This window comes from Oxyura jamaicensis, chromosome 10 (assembly GCF_011077185.1).
Source record: "Oxyura jamaicensis isolate SHBP4307 breed ruddy duck chromosome 10, BPBGC_Ojam_1.0, whole genome shotgun sequence".
NCBI lineage: Eukaryota > Metazoa > Chordata > Aves > Anseriformes > Anatidae > Oxyura > Oxyura jamaicensis.
In genome coordinates this window covers 6,931,485-6,953,608 of record NC_048902.1, presented here as the reverse complement: position 1 = coordinate 6,953,608, position 22,124 = coordinate 6,931,485, and the positions used below count along the sequence as shown (strand labels likewise).

The following is a 22,124-nucleotide window of genomic DNA, read 5'->3' as shown; positions in this document are numbered from 1 at the left end:
TATCTCTGAAGACTTGTTCATAGTATGAAGTGAGGCTTGTCCTGGAGTATAATGGAAAAGGGTGCATATGTATTTATTCAGGAACAGAGGTGGCATTTTTATATGCAAAAATTACAACTATTGTGTTAGAATTTAGACAGCTTATCTAGTTTAAAATTACCCTGAGAAACAAACTGGGGTTTCTCCAAATGGGTGAAGGTATTTTTATTAATAAGATTTGTCCCTGTGCAAAATGGCTGTGCCTTGGCAATAGCAGCCAAAGTTAACACTAGCTTCTTATACTGACACTCTTGCATTTGCTTATCAATTAGTTCTTCCATATTTGCACCTGGGAAAATCTTTCATATTTTATTGTTCTGTCACAGAAAGGGAAAAGGACACTCTGAAACAGTATCACAGTTTTTTTTGCAGATACTAATTCTCCCACATTCTCCACTGAGAACTGGAAGCCTCCAGCTGTCACAAGGGAAAAGGGAAAGCAGATTACTATATGCTGGCATCTTCTTAGTGTTTCAACCATTTTAATATATTGAATTATGCTGGGTTTACTCATTGCTAATATATTTGAGATACGTGTTGTAAAAATTGCCAATATTGATCTTAGGAAATTATTACCTAGCTGGTTGTAAGGCAATTTGGGTGTTTTTATATTGGGTGTTTTATATATTGGGTGGTTATATTTTTGCAAAAATATAGTTAATATAAAAATTTAACATAATAATAATAAAAAAAAAACAACAATAACATATTGTATTATTTCCATGGAATACTGTGGGTTTTTTTAGATAAAAAAGGATGGTAAAATTAACAATATTGATTTCTTACATCTGTTAAGTCCAGAAATATGTCTTATATAGTTACTTCTGACACTATTACAGTCAAAAATTACATCATGGGAGATTCTCAGTAGCTAAAAGGTATTAAAAACAAAACAAAACAGAAAACAAACAAACAAACAAAAATAATTAGAGTGAATAAGGAACAAGTTGCTCATGGAGGGTATGGCGTAACCATTTTTGTACATTTTCAAAACTTGTACAGACAAGGCTTTTGGCAACCTGATCTAACTCATCAGAAAATCCTCTCAGTGTGGTTTGTGGTGAACAGAGTTGATGCCACATTACTTGGCTGATTTCCCAACTGCTAACAGGCATATACTCTGTTTAGTGAGGTACAGTGGATAAAATTTGCCATCTGTTCACTTGCCAACAGTCAGATGGTAGGAGCTGGAGATTTTGTAATATTAATGCAGTAAAATATGAGAAGAAAGCTTGGTTATTGAGCAATCAGTCCATGTACCCACCTCAGATAAGCATTATGATGTGACTATCATTTATTTATGTGTACAAAATTGTGTAACAGGCAATACCAAGCAAATATTTGTTGTTACAATGTGAAGGTCTATTCACAAAACTGAAGTTTTAAACTTTAAACTTTCAATGCAGATTTTTTTTTTTTAAGGTTTATTTTTTAAAAAAGTCTTAACTCAGGGATCTGAGCAAATCTTGCCATGTAAATAAGTTGTGTTACAGTGCTGTATTGGTTTTCCTTTTACGAAATTATTATGCAGTGATGGAGTGATCAGATCCTTCTATTTAATGAAATGCTACCATAACACACAAGGAACATGTTTTCATGACTTTCAGCTGAGTGAAACTAGTGATTCCATTCACATTTATCAAGTCAGGCATGTCTATTCAACGTTGGTATTTAGAAAAAATAGGCAAAATGCATGTTTTTCTCCTGCAGTGAATGACCATTATCTGTGTATTCAATGAATGGTAAGCAAATACCAAAGTTTCTGCTTGTCCTGTATCTGTTATTCTAGATACAGAACTCATACGTCATGTAATTTTTTTTTTTAATTTATTTTGGACTGTTTATCTTTTTAATTGAGAACACAGAAGGAATGGTACCTACCAACAGACAGAAGGTGCATTAATGTCATTTTTGAGTGGCATCCTATCTGCAAGGGAGGCTCATGAAGATTACCAAAGGATTGTTTGGTAATAAAGGTGCAAAATTATGCATCTTTATTTACCAAAAATATCTCAGTAATTACAAGTAACTGCACAGATGTCTATGGTTGATAAAATATCTATTAAAACTGCCTTCTTTACAGTTCATCCATTCATAATTCCATTCTGTTTCCCTTTATGCTTTTAATACATGTAGATTTTACTGAAACAGAATATTTGAAACAGACTTGGCTTTCTGGGGCTTCTTTTCCAGGTGAAATCACATTATTTTGTGAGCAATTTTTGATCCACTAGGCCACATATTTCTGTTTGTTAGGGAAGCATGTTTGTAAAGAGCAATAGTAATTTAATCTACTCAAATGCGTGCTTTAACAAGATGATTTTCAAAAATCATTTTGGTTAACTAGGAAATGATTTGACCACACACAAGCTGTTTTCTTCTTTTTTTTTTCCCAATAATTCATAGCTGTGATAAATTGATTGTTGCTTTTTGCTGTGCAGAAATCATTATGATTCTTATGAAATGCAGAGAAAATGGATATATATTCCTGTTTATGTTCCACGATTGTTATAGAAAATATTTAGTGCCACTGATTTGCACAATTGCTCTTATATACTCCTATATAAGAGCATAAGCTGTCATGAGCTTTTACTCAAAACTTCAACCATGAAGTTTTCTTCTAACAACTAAACATACTATGAACAAGTCTTCAGAGATAATCTGGATTTAAAAACCATTCAAAATATTCAACCATGGTTTATATATAAAAAGAGAAATAAGTGAAGGTCTTTTAAAGCTTGATAAAAATTATCACAAATGGAGGTTTGTTACCTAACAGCAGGAGCTGTGTACAATTTTCCATCTTGTTTTCTTGCATTGATGATTTCCTATGATATAAATGGATTTGATGGATTTGAACAGTCAACACTGCACAAAAGAACTAAAAAAAAAAGGAAAAAAAAGTAATTTTCTATAGTTTCTATAACTTACATAATTAGCAATTTGTCTTTGTGTCTTAAGTTAAACAGAAATTAAAATGAGAATTTGATCATTTTTGGCTAAAACTCCCCCCTCCGTTTCAAACATGCAGAAATCAATCACATGGCAAGGTTTTAAGCCATTATGGAAGATAAGTTGCATTAATATGCTACTTAAGGTTAAAAAAAAATCAGCATTGACTTTAGAAAAGAGAAATAATGGTATGAATGGCTAGAATTCTCAGAAAGAACAAAAATGGCACTAACAACTAAACATAAACCCAATTTATCCAAGTATAGGCACAGACCAGTCTTACAAAGGGCTAGAATACAACATGCACTTATGTTTTCTACTAATGCAGTGACTAATAAAGCATCTGACAGTGCTTTTACAAAAACTGCCACAGTACGCGAGGGAACAGACATCCAGTGTGCACTGATATGTCATGGTGGTCAGTAGTAGGTGCTTATGAAAAAATAAAAGAAGGTGAGACTTTCCAATTATGAACCTCCCCAGGATTTCCATGCGTCTCCAGCATACAGTGATGTGACTTCCCCAGTCAAATTATGTGGATTATTGTGTTTAACAGCCATTGTCAGCCTGAACTTTGGTCTTTGTGGCATAATGGTTTGCCTTATGCACCGAATGTTTATTGTTGAAAAAGACTTGCAAAGAATGTGGGCACATATATTTACAGCAATGTGCAGATGTGGCATGTATCTCTTAGAATGTTAAATAAGGTGCCAAATAAAGAATCTTCTTGTGTTGCTTGCATGCTCTGGGCTGCACTCTGCGCTTTACTGCATATTCCACAAACCAAAAAATGCGTTTGACAGATAACTTTAAGTATTTCACTGTATTCCCCCTGAAATTTGAAGTTCTGCACTACCAACAACATGGCTACCTGCAGATTTACCACACAGGGCTGTATGTTGTCATCTACATTATCTGTAGTGCCATTAACTCCCTGAAAGATGTCTTTTTTAAGATCAGCATTCTTGTTTGTGTTCCCTTTGTCTGCCAGTGTTCATGTCACTTGGACAGCTAGATTAACAGCAATAGCTTTTTTCTGTGCGCTGTAAAAACAAACCAGGTTCAGTCAAACTGTAGCCGAAATGGCAGCTAGCACATCTCTTAAATTAACAGGTGGACAGGAAAAACGGCACCACCATATCAAAGCTCAGTGCCTGCACTTACATGCTGTACGAGGCTGCACCTCAGGAATAGCGCAGCTTGTCAGGAACTGGCTGAGGGAAACTCTGGACAGTCCTAGGCAGCCTCTAGGGCATCTTGGAGAGCCCTGTGAGGTCTGCAGGGGGTGTCTGAGCACACCTAGGGGCACCGAGCTTTCAGGGTGAGCCAGGCAACACTGAGAGGCCCTGGAAGATTATAGGGAGCGCTGGGAGGCCTCCAGAGCTCTCTAGAGTGCAGTGGGGGTCCCGGGAAGCCTAAAAGGGTGCAGGTGGGCACTGGGGACCCTTGGAGGCCTCTACCGTGTCCCGGAAAGTCTCTAGGGGGTGCTAGATGATCCTGGCAAGTCCCTGGAACTCTTATAGCTGGGAGCCTTGGGAGGCCTCTAGAGCAAACTGGGCGGAGGCTGGGAGGTACCTAAAGCGACAGAGGGGGACAGCAGATAGCACCGCAGGGCCACAGGCGGGCTCAGAGCTATGCTGGGAGGCCTCAAGGACATCCTAGGGGACACTGGGGGACACTGTGAGGCCCTCACGGGGACCTAGAACGCCCGCAGAGACCCTAGTAGACACGTAGGTGCTCTGGAGCTGCCCGGAGGTCGGCGGGCGGCGCTCAGTGCGCTCTAACAGGGTTTCACGGCACCTCCTCGCGTCCTCGGCAGGACGAGGCGCGCGCCCCTGCGCGGCCCCGGCGGCCTGAGCCCCGCCCCGCCACGTCACCTGCATGTCGGGGGCGCGCCCGGCGCCGCTCCGCGCTGAGCCCCGCGGCCCTCTCCCTCAGCTCCGCTCCGCTCCCTCCTCTCCCCTCCCCTCCCCTCTCCTCTCGGCGGCCGCCTCCGCCATGGTGCTGGAGTCGGTGGTGGCGGACCTGCTGAACCGCTTCCTGGGCGACTATGTGGAAAACCTCGACAAGTCCCAGCTCAAACTGGGCATATGGGGGGGTAAGGAGCCCAATACCTCCGGGGCGCGCGGCGGGGCCGCCGCTCTCAGGGGGGGCGGCCGCTTCCTCACGCCTCGGCGGGTCCAGCCGGCCGCGACCCCTCTGAGGGGCGGGCGGGCCGGGGGCCGGCGGGCCCCCGTGAGGGGGCGGCCGGGCTGCAGCGGCGGAGCCTCCCTACCGCCGCTTCCCCGTGAGGGGCGGGCGCTCCGTGGGCCGCCGACCACTCCCCGAGGGGCGGGCGGGAGGGCAGCGGCTCCTTTGCATTTTCTTCCCCCTCGGCCGTGAGGAGTCGCCTGGGGGCTGCGCGCTCCCGCGCTGGCGTCGCCCCCGGCGAGGGGCGGTGCCGTGAGGCGGGGGCTGTCCGTGAGGGGGGCTGAGGGGGCTTGTGCTCCTTCCCGCCTCGTGTGAGGGGCTTGGGGAGCCTCACGGCTGAGGCCATTTCCCGCTGACGCGAGGCGCGGGTGGGCGCTGATGGTCTCAGAGTGCTGCAAACCGGCTGTGTGGAAAATAAAAACATGTTTATTTTGTATTTCTTGTGAGTGTGCTCCGGGGTATGTGTGTGGCATGGGGTAGTGAGGGGTGGTTTGGGCATGGCGGTGCCGTGAGGAATGGGAGCCTTGGGTGAGGTGCAGGTGTGGGGTGCTCAGGGAGCTGTCTTTCACCTCCCATTTCAGTGCTTGAAGTCATCTACTGAACAAACATAGTAATAGAGAAAGGTGGTATAGCCCTTTTTGATGAACATAGGAAACGTTCAAATTTGCCACGTGATAGGCAGAGGATGCTGTTGAGGTACTGTGTGGAGAAGGCCTTACCTACATCCCCTACATACACCAGAGAACAAAACTTTTTTCATCGGCATTAATTTTGTGGTTGCTATGTCAGGAAAAGTTAATGTGCTTTTGGAAATAGTTACGCAAGAATCTTTACATTTCATGGAACAGCCCAGGTTGGAACGGATCTCAAAAGATCATCAAGCCCAGCATTTCATGGAAAAGGGAGCCCAAATGAGATTATCTAGTATCCTCTGCGATTGCAGCTTGAAAACCTCCAGTGATGGGGTTTCCTTTTAGTGCTTCTACGATGCAGGCTTTTCCTGCGATGTAATATGATCAAAACCAAGATACCACTACAGAAACATGCAGAAATGTAAGACGGTGATATTTCTGTAGTCTCTACCATCATTAAACTTTGCCTGTGTAATCAGTGTTTAATAATTCTTACAAAATAGCTGTTTATTATGCTCTTCTATAACTGGAGTCAAGTTTTCAGATTTTATCCACGTGTATTTGGGAGAGTTGCAGTTTTGTTCCTTGTTTCAACTTGTATGGCATAGTAGTTGAAAGAACTTACTCTGTGTTTTTCTTCTACATAGGTAATGTGGCACTTGACAATTTACAAATAAAGGAGAATGCATTAGTAAGTATTACATTAATTTTAAAGTAGTATTAATGGGTCCTGGGACTACTTATTATGGTCTCATTTTACACAGTATACCTCCTTTACTGGTTATTCAAAGTAGGTACTTGGTTAACAGCTTCTATTTTTTCTAATGTTATGGGAAAACAAAACAAAACTATTGGTTAAATCATCAGCATGGTCCTGAGAAAACTGATTCTGAGAAATTAGAAGTAGTGGTTTAAATTGATGTTTTGTGTATATGTGCATAGATAACCCATTCTAATATTTGAGGCTTGAAATGATAAAACATTAAATAAGATATTGGTGCATTTTTGTTAACATTTCAGTACAACTTAAAGGATTTATTTTCCTCAGTGATGGCTGCTGCATAATCATACTTCCATATGAAATTTCTTTTAAAATACTGAAAGCTGATCTTGCCTATTTCTTCTTAGTTACGATCTTGGCATATTTTCAGCACATCATTTTTTTTTCTCCTTAATATCAAACCCCAGTGCTCTTATCATCTTTAATGTCTGTAAATCAGTTGTCTTTACCAAAAAACATTTAAACACCTTTAATTTCTAGCGTTTTCCTTCCTTTTTTTTCCTCTCTGGAGTTTAATCTTCAGAAAACTCATTCTTCAAGGTCAAACTCGTGATCCAGTTCTATCAGCAGGCCAAACTGAGCTAGTCCCTCTTGGAACTCAGCTGTGGATCTTATGATCCACAGTATCATAAGTATAAGTACAGTATCAAATGGGGTAGATGTAGTAGCTGGTATCTGCTTTTATTTCACTGCTTCTGGCTCTGTCAAGAGCAGAGATCTTTCTTTGCTCTCACAGTTTGTTTCAACCTCTTTCCACACCTGTTCATACTACTGAAGACCAAGGGTAGGGATTAAAATATTTGAAGTGAGTCTATTTTTGCTTACTCTTTTGATATATTTTAATGACAAATTAAAGCTGACAAGAAAACTTCCAGTTAAGCTTTATTTTTTATTTTTTTAATATTTTATCAATAACAGATTTTTAAGATTTATCCTCCTGCAGGAAGAAATAGAAAGAAATATTTAAGAGTTCCTAAAGAGTGGTCATAACCGAGAATTTAATGCATATGGAAATATTTCTAGGAATATATAGTCATAACCAGAAAAGGGTTGGAATATTCCATATTTTTTTCAATTGTTTCTTTAAAGCACTAAACAAGAATAAGCCACAGAAGAATTGTTGGTAGTTTTACCAAATAAAGTTGTTTGATGTTAGGCTCATAATTATAGCTGAGAATGCTTTTTTAAAACTGTGGAAATCTGGCAGAGATGTTAATTGGGATATTACTCTTATTTTTAGAGCAGCCTTGTTTAATATTTTTGAGCTGTTGGAGAAGTGGCATTCGAGGCTGTTTTGTAATATGTAGGAGAAGCGGTTGACATGTCTCATTGGAGAAAGCAGGTTTACTTTTTATAATCTTTGAGATTGAGAATTCATGTCTTTGGATTGTACTTTATTCACTTCAAAAGAATATTGAAGTGGAAGATCTAGAAAACGCTTTGCTGAAATAGGGGAAGGAAATTCAGCAACTGTGTACCAATTGGAAATTTTCTGTAGATCTTGTTGTTGAGGCTTTTAAAATATCTTAGTGCAATGCTTAGTATTTACTGATAATTAAAAAGAGAACACCTATTTGGCAGATCAAAAAAATAAATTATATTCTCTTATGTAAATAAAAATCTACTTCTTAGATAACCTTTGGAGCAAGGCATTATCAAAGTTGTAGGAGAGAACTGCTAGAAATGTGTGATTCCTTTGTTTTTAGGCTTTCTGCAAGCCTAAGCATATTTATGGATACCTGTGTTCATCTGAGTATTGTTAAATAATTAAAGATATATCATATAGAGAACTGTTTCTGTTCTGGAATTTCAGCTTTGAGAGGATAATTTTAAGAGAAGTCAGGATAATAATTTTGCTATATAAATCAGGTTACCTTCAAAATATATGTAGCTATTTAATACTTATTTTTCTTTACAGAGTGAACTGGATGTACCTTTTAGAATAAAAGTTGGTCAGATAGGTAAGTTTTTGTTTCAAACTGAATCTTAAAATTGAAGTTTTAAGACCTTAATATGAGTCTTGCCTCAGAATTTCTTTTATAGTTTTTTCTTTGGTGCTCTCTGTAATAGTGTTTGCTGTTGAAATTAGTGTTGATGTCTAATGTGAGTGCACTAAATAAATCATAAAAAGTTATCTGCCTAACCCTGTTTGTGTAACTTCACAGTCTGGGTATGAAAATCATGCCTGAGAGTTTCTTTTCAGGTATACAGGTGATCAAGAGAGCTTTTTGGTATAATTTTAGCATTTGTGATCCTTTAAAGGAAAGATAAGGAATACGAAGAAATTAAGTAAGATTCCCCCCAAAAATGGCGAACTTGCCAAAAGTTTAGGAACTCTTAGATAAATGTTGTTAAAATTGATTCCCTTGACATCAGCATTGCGTTTTTCACATGAAATGTTTGTTGGAGATGAATGTATTGTATATCTTCTAATATTTTCCTGGAAAAATCATATTAATCCCAGCAAATGAAACTCAGTTCACATTTTCAGCTTTTCACCTTGACTATTTGGACTCAAACACCATCTTTGTACTTAAATCTATTGCTTTTATCTTCTCTGCATGCATTTTGTAATTACAAGGGCTTTATAAAAGGTATGCCCATCCACTTTCTCCTGACTTTCTAAATAGTTTAGGACATGAATGAAGATAAAGGGCTAATGCCCTGTATTGCCTGAGTTACTGATCAGGCTAAGCATATGTACAAAAATATTCATTTTGATGTAACTTTTATCTGCTTTATATAGATAAACTTACTCTGAAGATTCCCTGGAAGAACCTGTATGGTGAGGCAGTTGTTGCAACTCTAGAAGGCTTGTATCTTCTAATAGTTCCTGGAGCAAGTAAGTAAACTCCTCAACAACACAGTTAAATAATGGAAGGGAGAAAAATATATAAGGGTACCCATGTATTTAAGTGTATAATAGCAATTACTTCATATAAGCTGCCATTTTTACTTTCTGTTCCTTCAGGGAGATTTCTAAATGAATGTTGGCAAATGAGTAGAAGAATGGTGGGTTAAAAAGGGGAGCATGAACAAGATGATAAAGGGTACCTTTCATGAAAATCCTTGGTTGTATGCATTTGAAGTTCAGTTAACAGGTTTCCTCTTATGCATGCTTATCCTGAATCCATTCTTCTGGCATGGTTGAGATCTTTTGACTGTTGTAAGATATAGTCTGTCTGCTTAGAGCAATCGAAAGTAGTCATTCCATTAGAACTGATTTTTAGGGAGGGGGGAAGAGGGTCAGAAAACCTGATTTTTCTCTGAAATCAGGTGCTCTGTTGTATGAAGGAAACTTTCAAGTTTCTAGAGCATCACATATACGTGATGTGAATTAAAACATGTTACATTACACAGATCACACTTGAAGGTCCGAGTACTCATGGAAACATCCTCTTGAAAAACAAAATGCTTAAATGCTGATGCAGTCTTTTTTATTCTACTGTGTAAAAATCCCAGTTTCCAAGGCTGGATGCAGGTTTCAGCATTCGGTCCTAGAATAGCCTTTGCTTCAAATGACTATTTGCAACATAATGCTCAATATTGTGCACATTCCTTGATTATGCATTTATAAAAATTGAAATGTAGGATTAAAGCTGTCCCAACTTGGTTTACAGGCATTAAATATGATGCAGAGAAGGAAGAAAAATACCTGCAAGATAATAAACAGAAGGAGCTGGCAAGAATTGAAGAAGCCTTACAGAAAGCGGCAGAAAAAGGTACTGAGTTAATAATTCCTCCCCTGGAATTTGAGGACCTATTGTGCTATGGAAAGAAAGTCCTATGTTGTGATTGACGTTATAAATTAAGTGTCTAGCTAATCTTAGAATTGCTTACTATAGAATCATTTAATATCCTGAGATGGAAGGAACCCACAAGGATTATTGAGTCCAACTCCTCCAGTTACACTTTCTTGCTGCAGTGCCTTAAAAAATCTTTTTGCGCTGAAACTTAAAGAGTGTTACTCATTTTGTTTATCATTCCTTTGTCCGTTGGAAGTGAGAACTGGATTATCTGGCATGTTTTTCTCTTAAAGCTTTTGGGGAATAGGACCAAAGACAGCAACTACTTTGCATGAGGCAAATGTATCTTGCTTTGGAGTTTTAGTAATGGATGTTTAATAATGTGTTCTAGACAAGCACAAGTCATTCTTTGCTTAAAGGAAACTTTAAGGAGAGTGGTAAGGTTTGTAAATTTTCCACAAAAATTATCAACAATAATGCTTTCATTTCAGTTTCTGCTGCCTTTTTCTGATGTACTGCATTTGGACTAGTTTAAAAAATGACACTGAATGACACTTCTTGATGAAGTAGTAAGTAATGACACAAGAAAACAGTTGAACACAAAGACAGGAAACTTTAAGCAAAGCTGTGATCTAGATCATTAGAAATGTAAAATTTTCCATGATTGGGTAAAAGAATTGATCATTTCAGCCCAGTTAGCTTTTTTTTTTTTTTTTTTTTTCTTCTCAAATAACTAATAGAATAACAGTATAAATTAGGCTTGTATGGACAGAGACCAACTTCAGAGCCAATGACAGAATGACAGGTAATGAAAACTTGCAATGCTGCAAGTCATTTGCCTTGCAAAACCTCCTGAAAATAAAATAACACTTAGAACACTTCAGGGGAAAAAACAGTCCATGTTGTAGTCTCTTTGCTTGCTTTATTTTCCAGTTGCAGGACTCTACTGCCTTGTCCTGTCCTGGTAGTTTGAAATATACATATGCATTTTTCTTCAGACAGCAATTTGGTCATCTACATAGAGTGAAGAAATAAGCCCTGCTTTGTTTATTGTCTTTAATATGCCAGAAACTGTGTGTGAGCTAAGTTAACATAGGTTGATGAATTTTGGAGCCATTAATTCATACTGGGGCAAGGGAATATTTGTAGAAGTTTTAGCCTAATCATGGAGGACATGGATACTGTAGGAGCTGCAATGTTTAAGCTGTTATTTTTTTTATCAGTAGCAATGGGATGAAGGGATAATGTAACAAGAAGAATTTTACCTAGTAGGTAGCACTTGAGGAACTGCAAATCTGGAACTGGATGTAATATAGAGTCAATGCATGTGCAAGAAAAGTCAAAAGTTTTTTTTTTTTTTTTTGAATCTCAATACATCTAGCATTTGCAAGACTTCTGAAAAAGAGTTAGATAAAAATGCTACCTCAGTAGATTGACTTGTCATGTGAAGAACTAGAATTAGATTTAGAGTCATGTTTTAGAAAGATGCAGTATTAAACTTCTGGCTTGGGGGGTTAGAAAGCTAGAGGAATGTTCAAGTCAAATTATTTTAAATTGTGGTGATGCTGCAGCCTCATTCAGTGGTACAATAGCTTTGCAATTTGTGTGACCAGGTCTTGTATTAGAATACTGTAGTCACAGATCTCTTGCCTTTGCTAGGTACAAAGGTCCTGGGGTCCAAATTGCTCTGCTGTGCTGTAAACTTGTAACAAATTCAGCTCTTCCCTGTAAGCTTTTAAGAGCTTTCAACAGCTGGTGAAAATCTGGAAGATACACTGAATAGATTATTTTCTCCATGAATTCTTAGCTGTGTTTGCTTTTGTGACTGTTACTCAACTTAAGTGTATAATCTTAATTCAGTACTTTCATTTATTTGAGAATCATTTGGCATAACCAGTCCTGGGGATATTTTCTTTCAACATACTATTCAAGTGTCAAGCAAAATGTTCACGTCTCTGTGTGGTAATAGTGTGATGGAGAAGTGATAGCAAGGTCTGCTGACACAAGCTGACAAAACATTTTCTGTTCTCCAAGATATGCAAGTCTCTCAGTGTCAAAACTCATTAATGGAGACCAAGGCTTGAAACCCTTGTCTTTTGCTGGATAGAAGTAAAATGAAAATTACCTAATATGCATCTGTAGATAGTCTTTGAAACTAGATATTTCTGATATGGCTCTGGCTGTCCAATACTATACTGTAAATGCTAACTTGACACATGAGGCTTACAAACTCAACATTAATTCAAGAGCAGAATGTAACATTATATCAGCATCCAATTTCCTTCTATTAAACAAAATGCGTTTTTCGGTTATTTGCTGCCATGTGGACCAAGGCACTCATTCACAAGATTCCTTGTATCGTTTGGAGAGTCTGATTTGCAAGGACACCAAGCCTGGTGGGTATGCATGGTTAATTGCAGCTTATGTTTTTAAAAACAAACAAAAACACAAAGCAGCCAAATTTAAAATGAGAAAACAACATGTTTGGTGAGCATATGCATATTGATGATTCTAGAAATAAGATGTTGATGATTGTGGATTCAAACGGAAACCTTGTGTGACTAGTCTTAGCTTAATTGAATGGCTGTTCAAAGAAATTAATAGACCACTTAGAAAAATAGCCATCAGCCATCTTGAGTTCAAGAATGTCATAAAATACTGACAACGTTCTGCTTTAGTTTTAAAACACTACTGTGTAGATATTTTGAGAACAGAGGGTAATTCCTAAAAAGTCTGGTCTTAAAAATACTGTAAGTTTACGATGTCTTGAAATAGTGGACAGGCAAAATGACTCATAGCAGATAGAAGGCTTTTAGTATGTTTTTTTTTTTTTTTTTTCTTTTTTTCTTTTTTTCTCCTTGGTTTTGTTTAATTTGGTAGCTTTTAGACAAGGAAGCAGTTTCCACTGAAATTCACTGGAGCTGTTATGTTGTATCTGCTGCTATTTTTTATCTTCTCGAACTAGATTTTCAGAATGTTACTCTTGGCTAAAAATATCTGGGGAACTTTTATCTGACTCAACGTTTAGAATGAGCTTCAAGCTTTACTTGGACTATGATTAGACTCTCCATAGTAGTGGATGCAAATAATCAAGTGTAAACCCATGTTGCCTTGGTTTTGTCTAACGTGCAAATGAAAGTCTGAGAATTCAATACGAAGTGAAGTAAGCTGTCTTTTAAACTATTGTATCTAGAGGATTCCTTGGACCACTAAAAGGAACTATTCAGAAGAAAACATCATTTCTGTTTGGCATAGATTTTCTTCTTTGTGACTCCCCCTATATTTTTTTATTTGTAGCGTGACCACCTTGTAAGTGGTTATGGTTGAAGTTTTGGCTGGCACTTCTTTCTCCTTTGTTTGAACAAGCATGCAAAGTACATCAAAATAAAGCTCTTCCCGTAAGTTAAATAGGCCATTGCACTTTCTTCTGTCTTGCTTTAGCAGGACACACCCTTCTACTGACTGCTATAACCTTTTAAATGATCTTTTTCCCCTTTATGGTCAGAGAGGGGAAAGAAACAGTGCAACTCACCAAACTGGTTTTCTTCAGAAATACAGGAAAAAAGAGCATTAACTTAATTCATGCAATGGTTGTGATTTGTTTGATCATAATTCGTGTGTTAATATTAGAATTTAACTTTATATAAACCTGTTTAAATAATCATTATTTCTGTATGTGTTTTTTGTGGCTGCTATTATTTCAGATTGCTCTCATACCCTACTGTTGATTGTTGTGAGAATCTTATTGATAAATGTTCCTTGGGTTTTCTTGTATGTCTTGAGTTTAAGTTGGAAGTTTTACACTTGTATAGTAGAAGCCTCATCTGGATTTAAACTAAAGGTTTTCCCGTGTGCACATTGTTAGCTGTTAAATTATGACAACTATGCCTTTTCCTTAAGTCATTAAATAAATGCTTGGATTACAGAAAAGTTTATTCATCGGGGTTCTAGTAAGCAGTCATGCTTCTCTTTTCAGATCTTTGTATGTAAGAGATCTGAAAGTGTGTTATGCAGTGCACGCATCAAAAGCCCTGACTGTGTATTTGCTGAGAAGCCTGGTGATCATTTGTAATTCCTCAAACTCACGAGATGTTGTGTAAGGAATATTGAATTCTGAATTTAATGCCTCGACTGTACAATTGGCAGGACCCTGTCTTGATCAGTGGAAATTTGTATACATAACTTAAAGTTGTTACTGGCTGCTTATTTTAGTGGGGCTTTAAACTTAAATGATGTTTAACTTTTTTTTTTTTTTAAAAAAAAGTAGCTGATGGCATCATTAATGGCTATGCAATTCTGTAAAAGCTTTTAATGCACACTTCCTAAGTCACTTTACTTTAAGACAAGCTAAACTTTCTTCTGTCTTTTATTGTCTTGCATTTCTGCCTTACTAACTTGAATTTTATCCTTTTCCAAAAAATTGCTTGCGCTGAAAAAGGACGTAAGCGTAAAAAGTATAAAAAGCATTTTAAGAGACCCTTTAAAGGTCATGATCACTCAAAAGGTGGGTAAAATACATGGCTTTCAACTTCTTAAAATACTATATTTCTGCATTATTTTGGATAAGTTTCTCTTATTTTGGCTAAGTTTCTCTTATTTTGGATTAGTTTCTCTTTCTTTAGCATCCACTGACACTTCTTATTTTTCCCCTCTTTTTTGAAAGGCGGGACGTAAACTGGAGATAGGCTTTTGTTGCTGTATATCCATTCTCTCTATCAAATAAGATTGAATTTAGTTCAGGTTAAATGCTTAACTTAGCCTAAAAGATCACACTATAATTCCACTATTGAACAAATGGAGTATTTCCCAGGGTATCTTTTTATTTTTGCTTAGGGTATGCAAGCTTCTTAATATTCTCAAGCAATGTCCTGTAAAAGGCTCTAATGGACTGATCTTGTATTGTGCAAGTATCACCTTCATCAGATTATTCTAAGATATTTTGTACTGAATTACACCTTCATATCTATTTGAAAGATACTTGCTTGTTGAAGCTCACAGTTAATTGCTGAGGGGCTTTTACAAGAGAATCTTTTACCTTAGAAGGAGTGGGGAGATGTATCTTAAAAATAAAAATGAAACTGGAACTTGCTGTAAGCTGAACTGTCTTCACTGAAACTTAAACATAAGTTTTCCTATGGCTATGTTAGCACATCTTCAGAATATGGATGTGCAGAAAAGGAAAACATCTGAAAAACTAAAAACTGAAGTGTTAAATATCCACATCAGAATAAGCATTACATTTACGTGGGAATAGCTATGGTTAAAATCAGCTGTTGGACTGAATGCTGACTTTTTTTTTTTTCCAGACAAACCAAAGGAGGAGAAGAAAGATACTTTTTTAGAAAAGCTTGCAACTCAAGTTATAAAAAATGTGCAAGTCAAAATCACAGGCATTCATGTTAAATATGAAGATGATGTAAGTATCTGTCATGTACTCCTTTCTGTCTTAAATTCAACCAAAGTACGGTCATTATAGTCTAGCTAGTAGAGATAAAGTGTTATTTGCCCCATTGAAAAAGTTATTGTGGTTTCTTCTACACCACTTTGGATGAAGTACCTCAGGTGCAACCAAAAGTCAGAAGTGTTTTGAATATATGAACTAGATGTTCTTTGTTTTGCGTTATTCAGTGGTACCTTGCTCACTAAATGCGGGTGGTGGCGGTTTGTCTCACATTAATATGCTCAAATGATATACAGATTTTTTTGGTGTAGTGGATGAAATGGAGAATGGCAGGAACATGAGGGCTTATGGATGAATTGGAAAACAAAAAGCTTAAAACACCTACTAGATTATGGAGTATCTTTACATAAACCACACTAGCATTATTCTATCCCAGTTCCATCTTCCTTTAAGAAAAGAGATGTGACGGGATAGTTGCAAGTAGATGGAAGGTATCTGATGTAGAGTATTTCCCTTATTTTGGGACTGTTTCCAGAGTCGTATTCAAAGTGGTGGGAAGAATGGAAGTCAGAAAATGATGTAGTTTTTCAGTTCTTTACTGTATAGAGGTTTTAGGACCTGAAGTGCAATTTTAGAATTTAATTCTGAAGCCTTTAAACTACAGCCATATTGGTTTTGTCCCAACTCAATATTAGAATACTGAAGCAAAGGAAGACCCTTAAAACAGCTCAGGATTTCTGTCAGTTTTAATGGTATGATGCATCTTTGTATGCAGGCAATAGAGATAAATGGCTGTTCTTTTTCTATTTTTGCAGATCACAGATCCACAGTGTCCAATTTCTTTGGGAATGACATTGAGTGAGCTTAGTTTATTGGTAATTATGTGCATGCACGTTTTTACATTTTTGATTCACTTATCTTTGGGTACCAGAAAGGAAAAGTCACGTTTAATATGATGCAATGACAGTATGCATATGGAGGGTAAGACAATCTTTTATTCGTGCAAGTAGTACCTGAAGTTTGTTCAAGCAGCAGAGAAGATGATTGAGGATCATCATACTTTTTGAGACTAGTGTTTTGTTCTTATGATCCAAGTGATCTTTAAAACTGAATGTGTTGACTTTGATGGGGGTTGTCTCCCTGTCTAATAAGTAAAGTAAGCAAACATTATGTCATGATGAATAATGTGGTATTTTGCCAGGCCTTTTGAGAAAAGAGGGGACAGAATTTCACCTCACCTTTGTTTGCCACAGATTCAAATGATTTTATGGGTGGGATAAGAAGTTGAAAATTGAAATAAAATCACAAATTTAATACTGGATTTTGACCTGTGCATATGCAGTCTAGCGGAACTGACTTAGGTTATCTGGTTGCACCGAAATGATTCGTTCTGTGCTTGAAAGTATAAGATAAAACTTGGATGTGTTAAATAAGATGCACAGAATGACTTTTATCACTTTGACCTTTTAGACAACAAATGAGAACTGGAAGCCCTCTATTCTGAATGAAGCTACGAAAGTAATATACAAGGTAATATGGTATTTTTTCCTAGCTACCAAGCGAGCAATTAAACTTTGGAGTATAACAGTTTGTAGTTGTAAAGAAAAATTGGAAAACGTGTTGTGAATTCTTCTTTTTCTTCTTAATTTTACGATGTAATTAAACAGAAGTAGAACAAAAATGACTGGCTTTATATAAGCCATAACTTTCAAGTCCATGGTTTAAATAGTTAAATGCAAACACCGATATGATCATTAAAGGCATTATACAACAAGTTTGAAGTCTGCATAGTAACTATGATTTCAAATAGTTCTGTCAAACTGCTATTTTTCACTCTAGTCTATATGCCTAACATGTATTTGGGATTCTGGTAGCTAAGCGTGCTTGCTTGTGTTCCCCTCCTTCCTCCCACCCTGTTGTGTTTAACCAGTGTGTGTGAACTTGCATGTGCTTTAAGAACTTGCTTTTTAGCAAGTAATTTTCATTTGAAAAATAGTATTATATGATTAATTACATCTTAATGCTTAAAAGATTAAATACATCTCAATGCTTGTAGTATATTTGCTGTCTAACATGCCTTTGTTTTCTCAAATGGAAAGCTAAATTCATAGTATGGATTGAATACTGACTATGGAATCTGTTGATTTTTTTTTTTTTCCCCTACGCAGCTTTTGTGCTTGGACAGCCTCAGTGCTTATTGGAATGTACACAGCAAAATGTATTATCATGGCTCCCGTGAACAAATACTGGTAATGTAGAAGAAAATGTGTTGAACAGTACTATATTTCACGGCTCTTGAAGTATTTTAAGTTACACCATAATAATTTCTACAACCCCCCACCCTCACACATTTTGGTCAACTCTATTTTAATACCAGTCATATGTTAATCCATCACACCATTAACACTAATCCTTTTTTGTTACCTCTATATGTTACCAACTCCTATAGGTTTAGAAATGGTCAGATATTGGGTCTTTAAAATCAGTTTTGTTGGCATGTTCATCTTGACCTTATCGAGTACTGTTTGTTAGTATCTGGGCTATATGAGGTCTTATATAGCTACTGTAATGAAAACTAAGTTAGAATTAATAAATTTTCAGAGTATTATGTCTTTATCAGAGCAGAAACTTGTATCGTGTTATCCAGATACCTAAGCTGTGTGACTGAAACAAAACCAAACTGAAGAACAAGATGTTAAAGCAAAAAGCTTTTTTAAAGAAACTTACAAACTGAAGCTTATAGGTAGTGGATGTCAGTCCTAAGACTTTAAAGTTAGAGGGGTTAATGTAGTATTTCTATTAAGGTAGCACCCCTCATTGTGGGAAGCAGCTCTGGTAAAATTTTGGAAAAGGTTTATTAGAATAAGTTTTATGTATGAATGAATGAATATGCTGTGCTTGTCAGACTGAAGAGACTGAAGTACATGAAGGTGCTTCGTTGCAGATGACGAGACACAACATGAGGGCAGTGAGTGTAAATTGCATACAGAACAAGAGGCATATATTTTATTCTTTCTGTTAAATTAGCATTTTAAACTCAAATTCAAGTATGTGAGTTTCCTGGAGGCTCTGTCTCTTTATTTCTGCTTTGTTCATGTTTTGAGTAGCTGTTAGCTAAATGAGTAATTGTGTCTTGCAGCTTGTAATGTTGTAAATCTATGAAGTACTTGCTTTGCTTTGCTTTCATTTCTGCCGTCTCTCACAAAGTTTTACTTCCTCAAAAGGGGAACTGGGAACTTTAGTGCTATGAATAGGGCAGTTGTATAGATACAAATTATGTGTGAGGGCAAACATCCTCTTTTTGTGCTACAGATGAGGACTACTGAACTGTAAAGGCACCATTACTGTTAAGTTTATTTCAGATGGCTATGACATTCATGTGGTTAAAGAACAGCTTGTTTATAGAGATAATGCAAATATTCTGTGTATCCTTGTACAATACTGCCTGTTTCCCTTGCTTCCTTTTCTTCTGTTGTGCTTGTCTTTTAGAGGTATCTTTTTATTTTTTTTTCCTAGCTAAAAGATACACTTAACCAGATAGGCTTCATGCTAATAGGGAAGGTTGGTTCAAAACTTAAGTGTAAAACCAACCAGTGAGTTGGTTTTACCAGCCAACCAACCATTCAGTATTCTGAACCTTGCCTGTTGCATGGATCTTGAAACCTAAGACGTCCTTTTATTCTGTTCAAGTTTCCATTGTAGAGTAATTCTTTTAGTCTCAAAGCTGGGGTGTTAAGTTCACTGTATGTAGAAGATGCTGTGAATATGTTGATTCTTTATCCTGTCTGTAGGCTCTTGCTTTGTTCAAATAGCTGAATTACCTCAGAGCACTTTCCCTTATGCCATTCTAGTTCAGCAGAGATGGTTGCATATTAATAACAGCCAAGTTAATGTCAGTGTTTTCAGTTAGCATGGAGTGAGTGACATTTGATCATTATACTTGCAGACACTGGTGTCATAGCTTGTCTGTGAATGTTTTCTCTGTTAGATCTCAACCAGTCTGAAGTGAGATGTAAATGCAAACCAATATATGCAGAATATACTGTTTGACTTGACAGCAGCAAAAGCCTTAGTTCTTTAAATGCATCATGCCAAAATTGTCCACATAATCACAGAATGGTTGAGGTTCAAAGGGACCTCTGGAGACCTAGTCATCCCCAGTGCCCCCCCCCCCAGCCAAGCAGGGTCACCTAGCACATATTGCACAGGAAAAGTTCCTTGGTGAATCAGTGCTCCACATGCTTGTGGACAGATGGCATTGTGGCCATCTAACACTGGCTTACCTGACATCATTAATTGATTTCTTAACAAATAATTTCTGATAGAAGTGGGAGCTTTGCTCTTCATGACTATAAAATGGAGTTATCTGTTTCAAAAGCCTGTTGTATGTCCTGCATGTAAATCTTTCTTTGAGGGTTGAGGGCAGAACAATTCCACTGTAGCAGATGGTGTCTAGCATTTTGATCACCTGTTAACTCGAAGCATCTCACCACTTGCAGTTTTTTCCAGTTCTTGAGATCCTTAGTAGTTTTGGCACTGTGTACTAGTGTCACGTTGCGTACTGGGATTGTCATTCGGATGTTTTGCGTCTTGTGATGGGGCATTTCGTTTGAGATCATAGCTGCAGCTTTTGATGCATCATTTCTGTGAGTTAAAAATCTGTCAGTTGTGCTTAGTCATCCTTCTGTGCTTTGGTGAATTTGGCAACCTTTATGGCCCTGTGCCTAGAAGGGGAAGAGAGGGAAAGCAGGAAGCAGCTCAGAACACATCTGAGAAGGCTTGAAGAAGCATGGGGGAAGACTGAAATTTGGCATGGGCATAAGATTACTTGTGGAAATCCTTTCAGCAGCTTGTTAAGTCCTCTCTGTTTCACAATTTTAAAACAAATACATAAACTAAATAAACAGGAAATAACATGTTTTTAGTAGCATTCCCTGTATTAAAGACCTGAATACATTTTATATGTAGTCCATAGTGTAGCCTGTTTCCTGGAAAGCTAGACCTTCTATCCAGACAGGCCATTTTAGTCTTACTTTTAAACAGCATTATCCAGAAATCGTATTTATTATTGTAGCTCATTGGTCAGACTTCTCGTTAAAATAAGCTGTGTAATCCATAGCAATCTGTCACTTTCATACAACAGTCTTCATATTTAAATAACGTGAGCATATGGCTATTTGTGAGATTAGCTGTTACAAACTTAATCTCATTGAAAAGCTAGCTTTTATTACTGTGGAGCAGTAGACAGAAAATAAATTGAAATACAAATATTTTTTAATGAGAAATGTACCTTTTTATAAAATGCAAAGCTGTTTTTAATTAAGGAACTGGGAAAAGGAATTACTTGAAGAAATTTCATAATTGTGAAATATTTTCCATGTAAAAACAACTCTTAATATTGACAGACTTTGTAAAGTATGACAGGAACAAGCACTTCATCTGCTTTCATGTAATACATGCAATAATTAATACTTTGTCCTAAAAGCGTATCTTCTGCTTTAACTGATTGTGCCATTGCAATGTGGAATCTAGCTAAAATGTTTGGGTAGCATCAAATACAGCATTCTCAATAAATTGTCAAATGATTGTAGCGGCAAACAGACTTCATTTTGAATGAAGACTCAGCTCTAGCATGATATTTCTGAGACCTGTCAGGCTGTTGCATTATTTTCCTGACTTCTTTCTATCTTGAGTTTCTCTCGTACCCATGAAATACTGGAAGGCTTAAGTGGCCTCATTATGTGCTAAACATGAGGAGGGGTAGTTTATGAGTATTTATTCTCAGTACCCTTAAGCAGTTTGAAAACAAACATTTGATCTGTTATGCCACGTGTTGGAATGTATACACGAGCTATGATATTTCTAAGTTTGTACACACTGTTTTTTGAAAGATTTCAAGGTTCCATGAACCTTGAAACAAAGTTGAATGGAAACTGTACTAAACTTCCCCTTGAAGAGAGAAACGAGAGAAACAAACTTTTTTTTTTTTTAATGGTATATTAAAACTTTTTACTCGTAATTACTTGTGCTATATTAGATATGCCTTTTGGGGATGCAGAGGAGGAGAAAGCTCCCGCAGAAAACATTGGAATTGGAGTTGGTCTACTTAAACCATAGGCAACTGTTCAAAAGTAGTACCTTTCAGCAATTATTAGATGGTATCATATTTCTTCACAGGATCAGCTGAAAAGAGGAATTCCATGTGGTGGTAACCAATCTCAAGACTACCAGTATAGTAAGTAAACTAAAAATGAATGAATATTTGCTGCTTTGAGCATGTTAATTAGTCTGTCTTGATTATGAAGGCAGGCCCATAGTAGCTTCATTTTACAAAAAACTAAAGGTAACATCTCTGTCACATTAACAGATTAATGTAACATCTC

General features: G+C 37.3%; 1 protein-coding gene and 1 long non-coding RNA gene across 5 annotated transcripts in view; one reads left to right on the top strand and one right to left on the bottom strand.

Annotated features, from left to right (window-relative positions):
* Positions 1-1,311: 1,311 nt before the first annotated feature.
* On the bottom strand, positions 1,312-5,105 carry LOC118171866. Of its 2 annotated transcripts, none has more exons than XR_004753437.1 (4): positions 5,017-5,105; positions 3,863-4,034; positions 2,732-2,907; positions 1,312-2,659 (listed from the first exon to the last, which is right to left on the bottom strand). It is a non-coding gene; the product is annotated as an uncharacterized LOC118171866 (long non-coding RNA). The 2 variants fall into 2 exon arrangements; XR_004753438.1 differs by lacking the exon at positions 5,017-5,105 and adding an exon at positions 4,869-4,919.
* The window catches only part of VPS13C (vacuolar protein sorting 13 homolog C), an 87,414-nt gene continuing 70,169 nt past the window's right edge, over positions 4,880-22,124 (top strand). The window contains exons 1-12 of one of the 3 annotated variants that reach the window (XM_035335300.1): positions 4,880-5,089; positions 6,461-6,504; positions 8,513-8,555; positions 9,341-9,436; positions 10,215-10,316; positions 12,674-12,736; positions 14,779-14,844; positions 15,647-15,756; positions 16,557-16,616; positions 17,212-17,271; positions 17,910-17,990; positions 21,919-21,976. In XM_035335300.1, the coding sequence (XP_035191191.1) occupies positions 4,990-5,089; positions 6,461-6,504; positions 8,513-8,555; positions 9,341-9,436; positions 10,215-10,316; positions 12,674-12,736; positions 14,779-14,844; positions 15,647-15,756; positions 16,557-16,616; positions 17,212-17,271; positions 17,910-17,990; positions 21,919-21,976 (883 nt within the window). In that variant the 5' untranslated portion in view covers positions 4,880-4,989. The remainder of the gene's footprint in view (positions 5,090-6,460; positions 6,505-8,512; positions 8,556-9,340; positions 9,437-10,214; positions 10,317-12,673; positions 12,737-14,778; positions 14,845-15,646; positions 15,757-16,556; positions 16,617-17,211; positions 17,272-17,909; positions 17,991-21,918; positions 21,977-22,124) is intronic. The other 2 variants (XM_035335297.1, XM_035335298.1) reach the window with 2 other exon arrangements.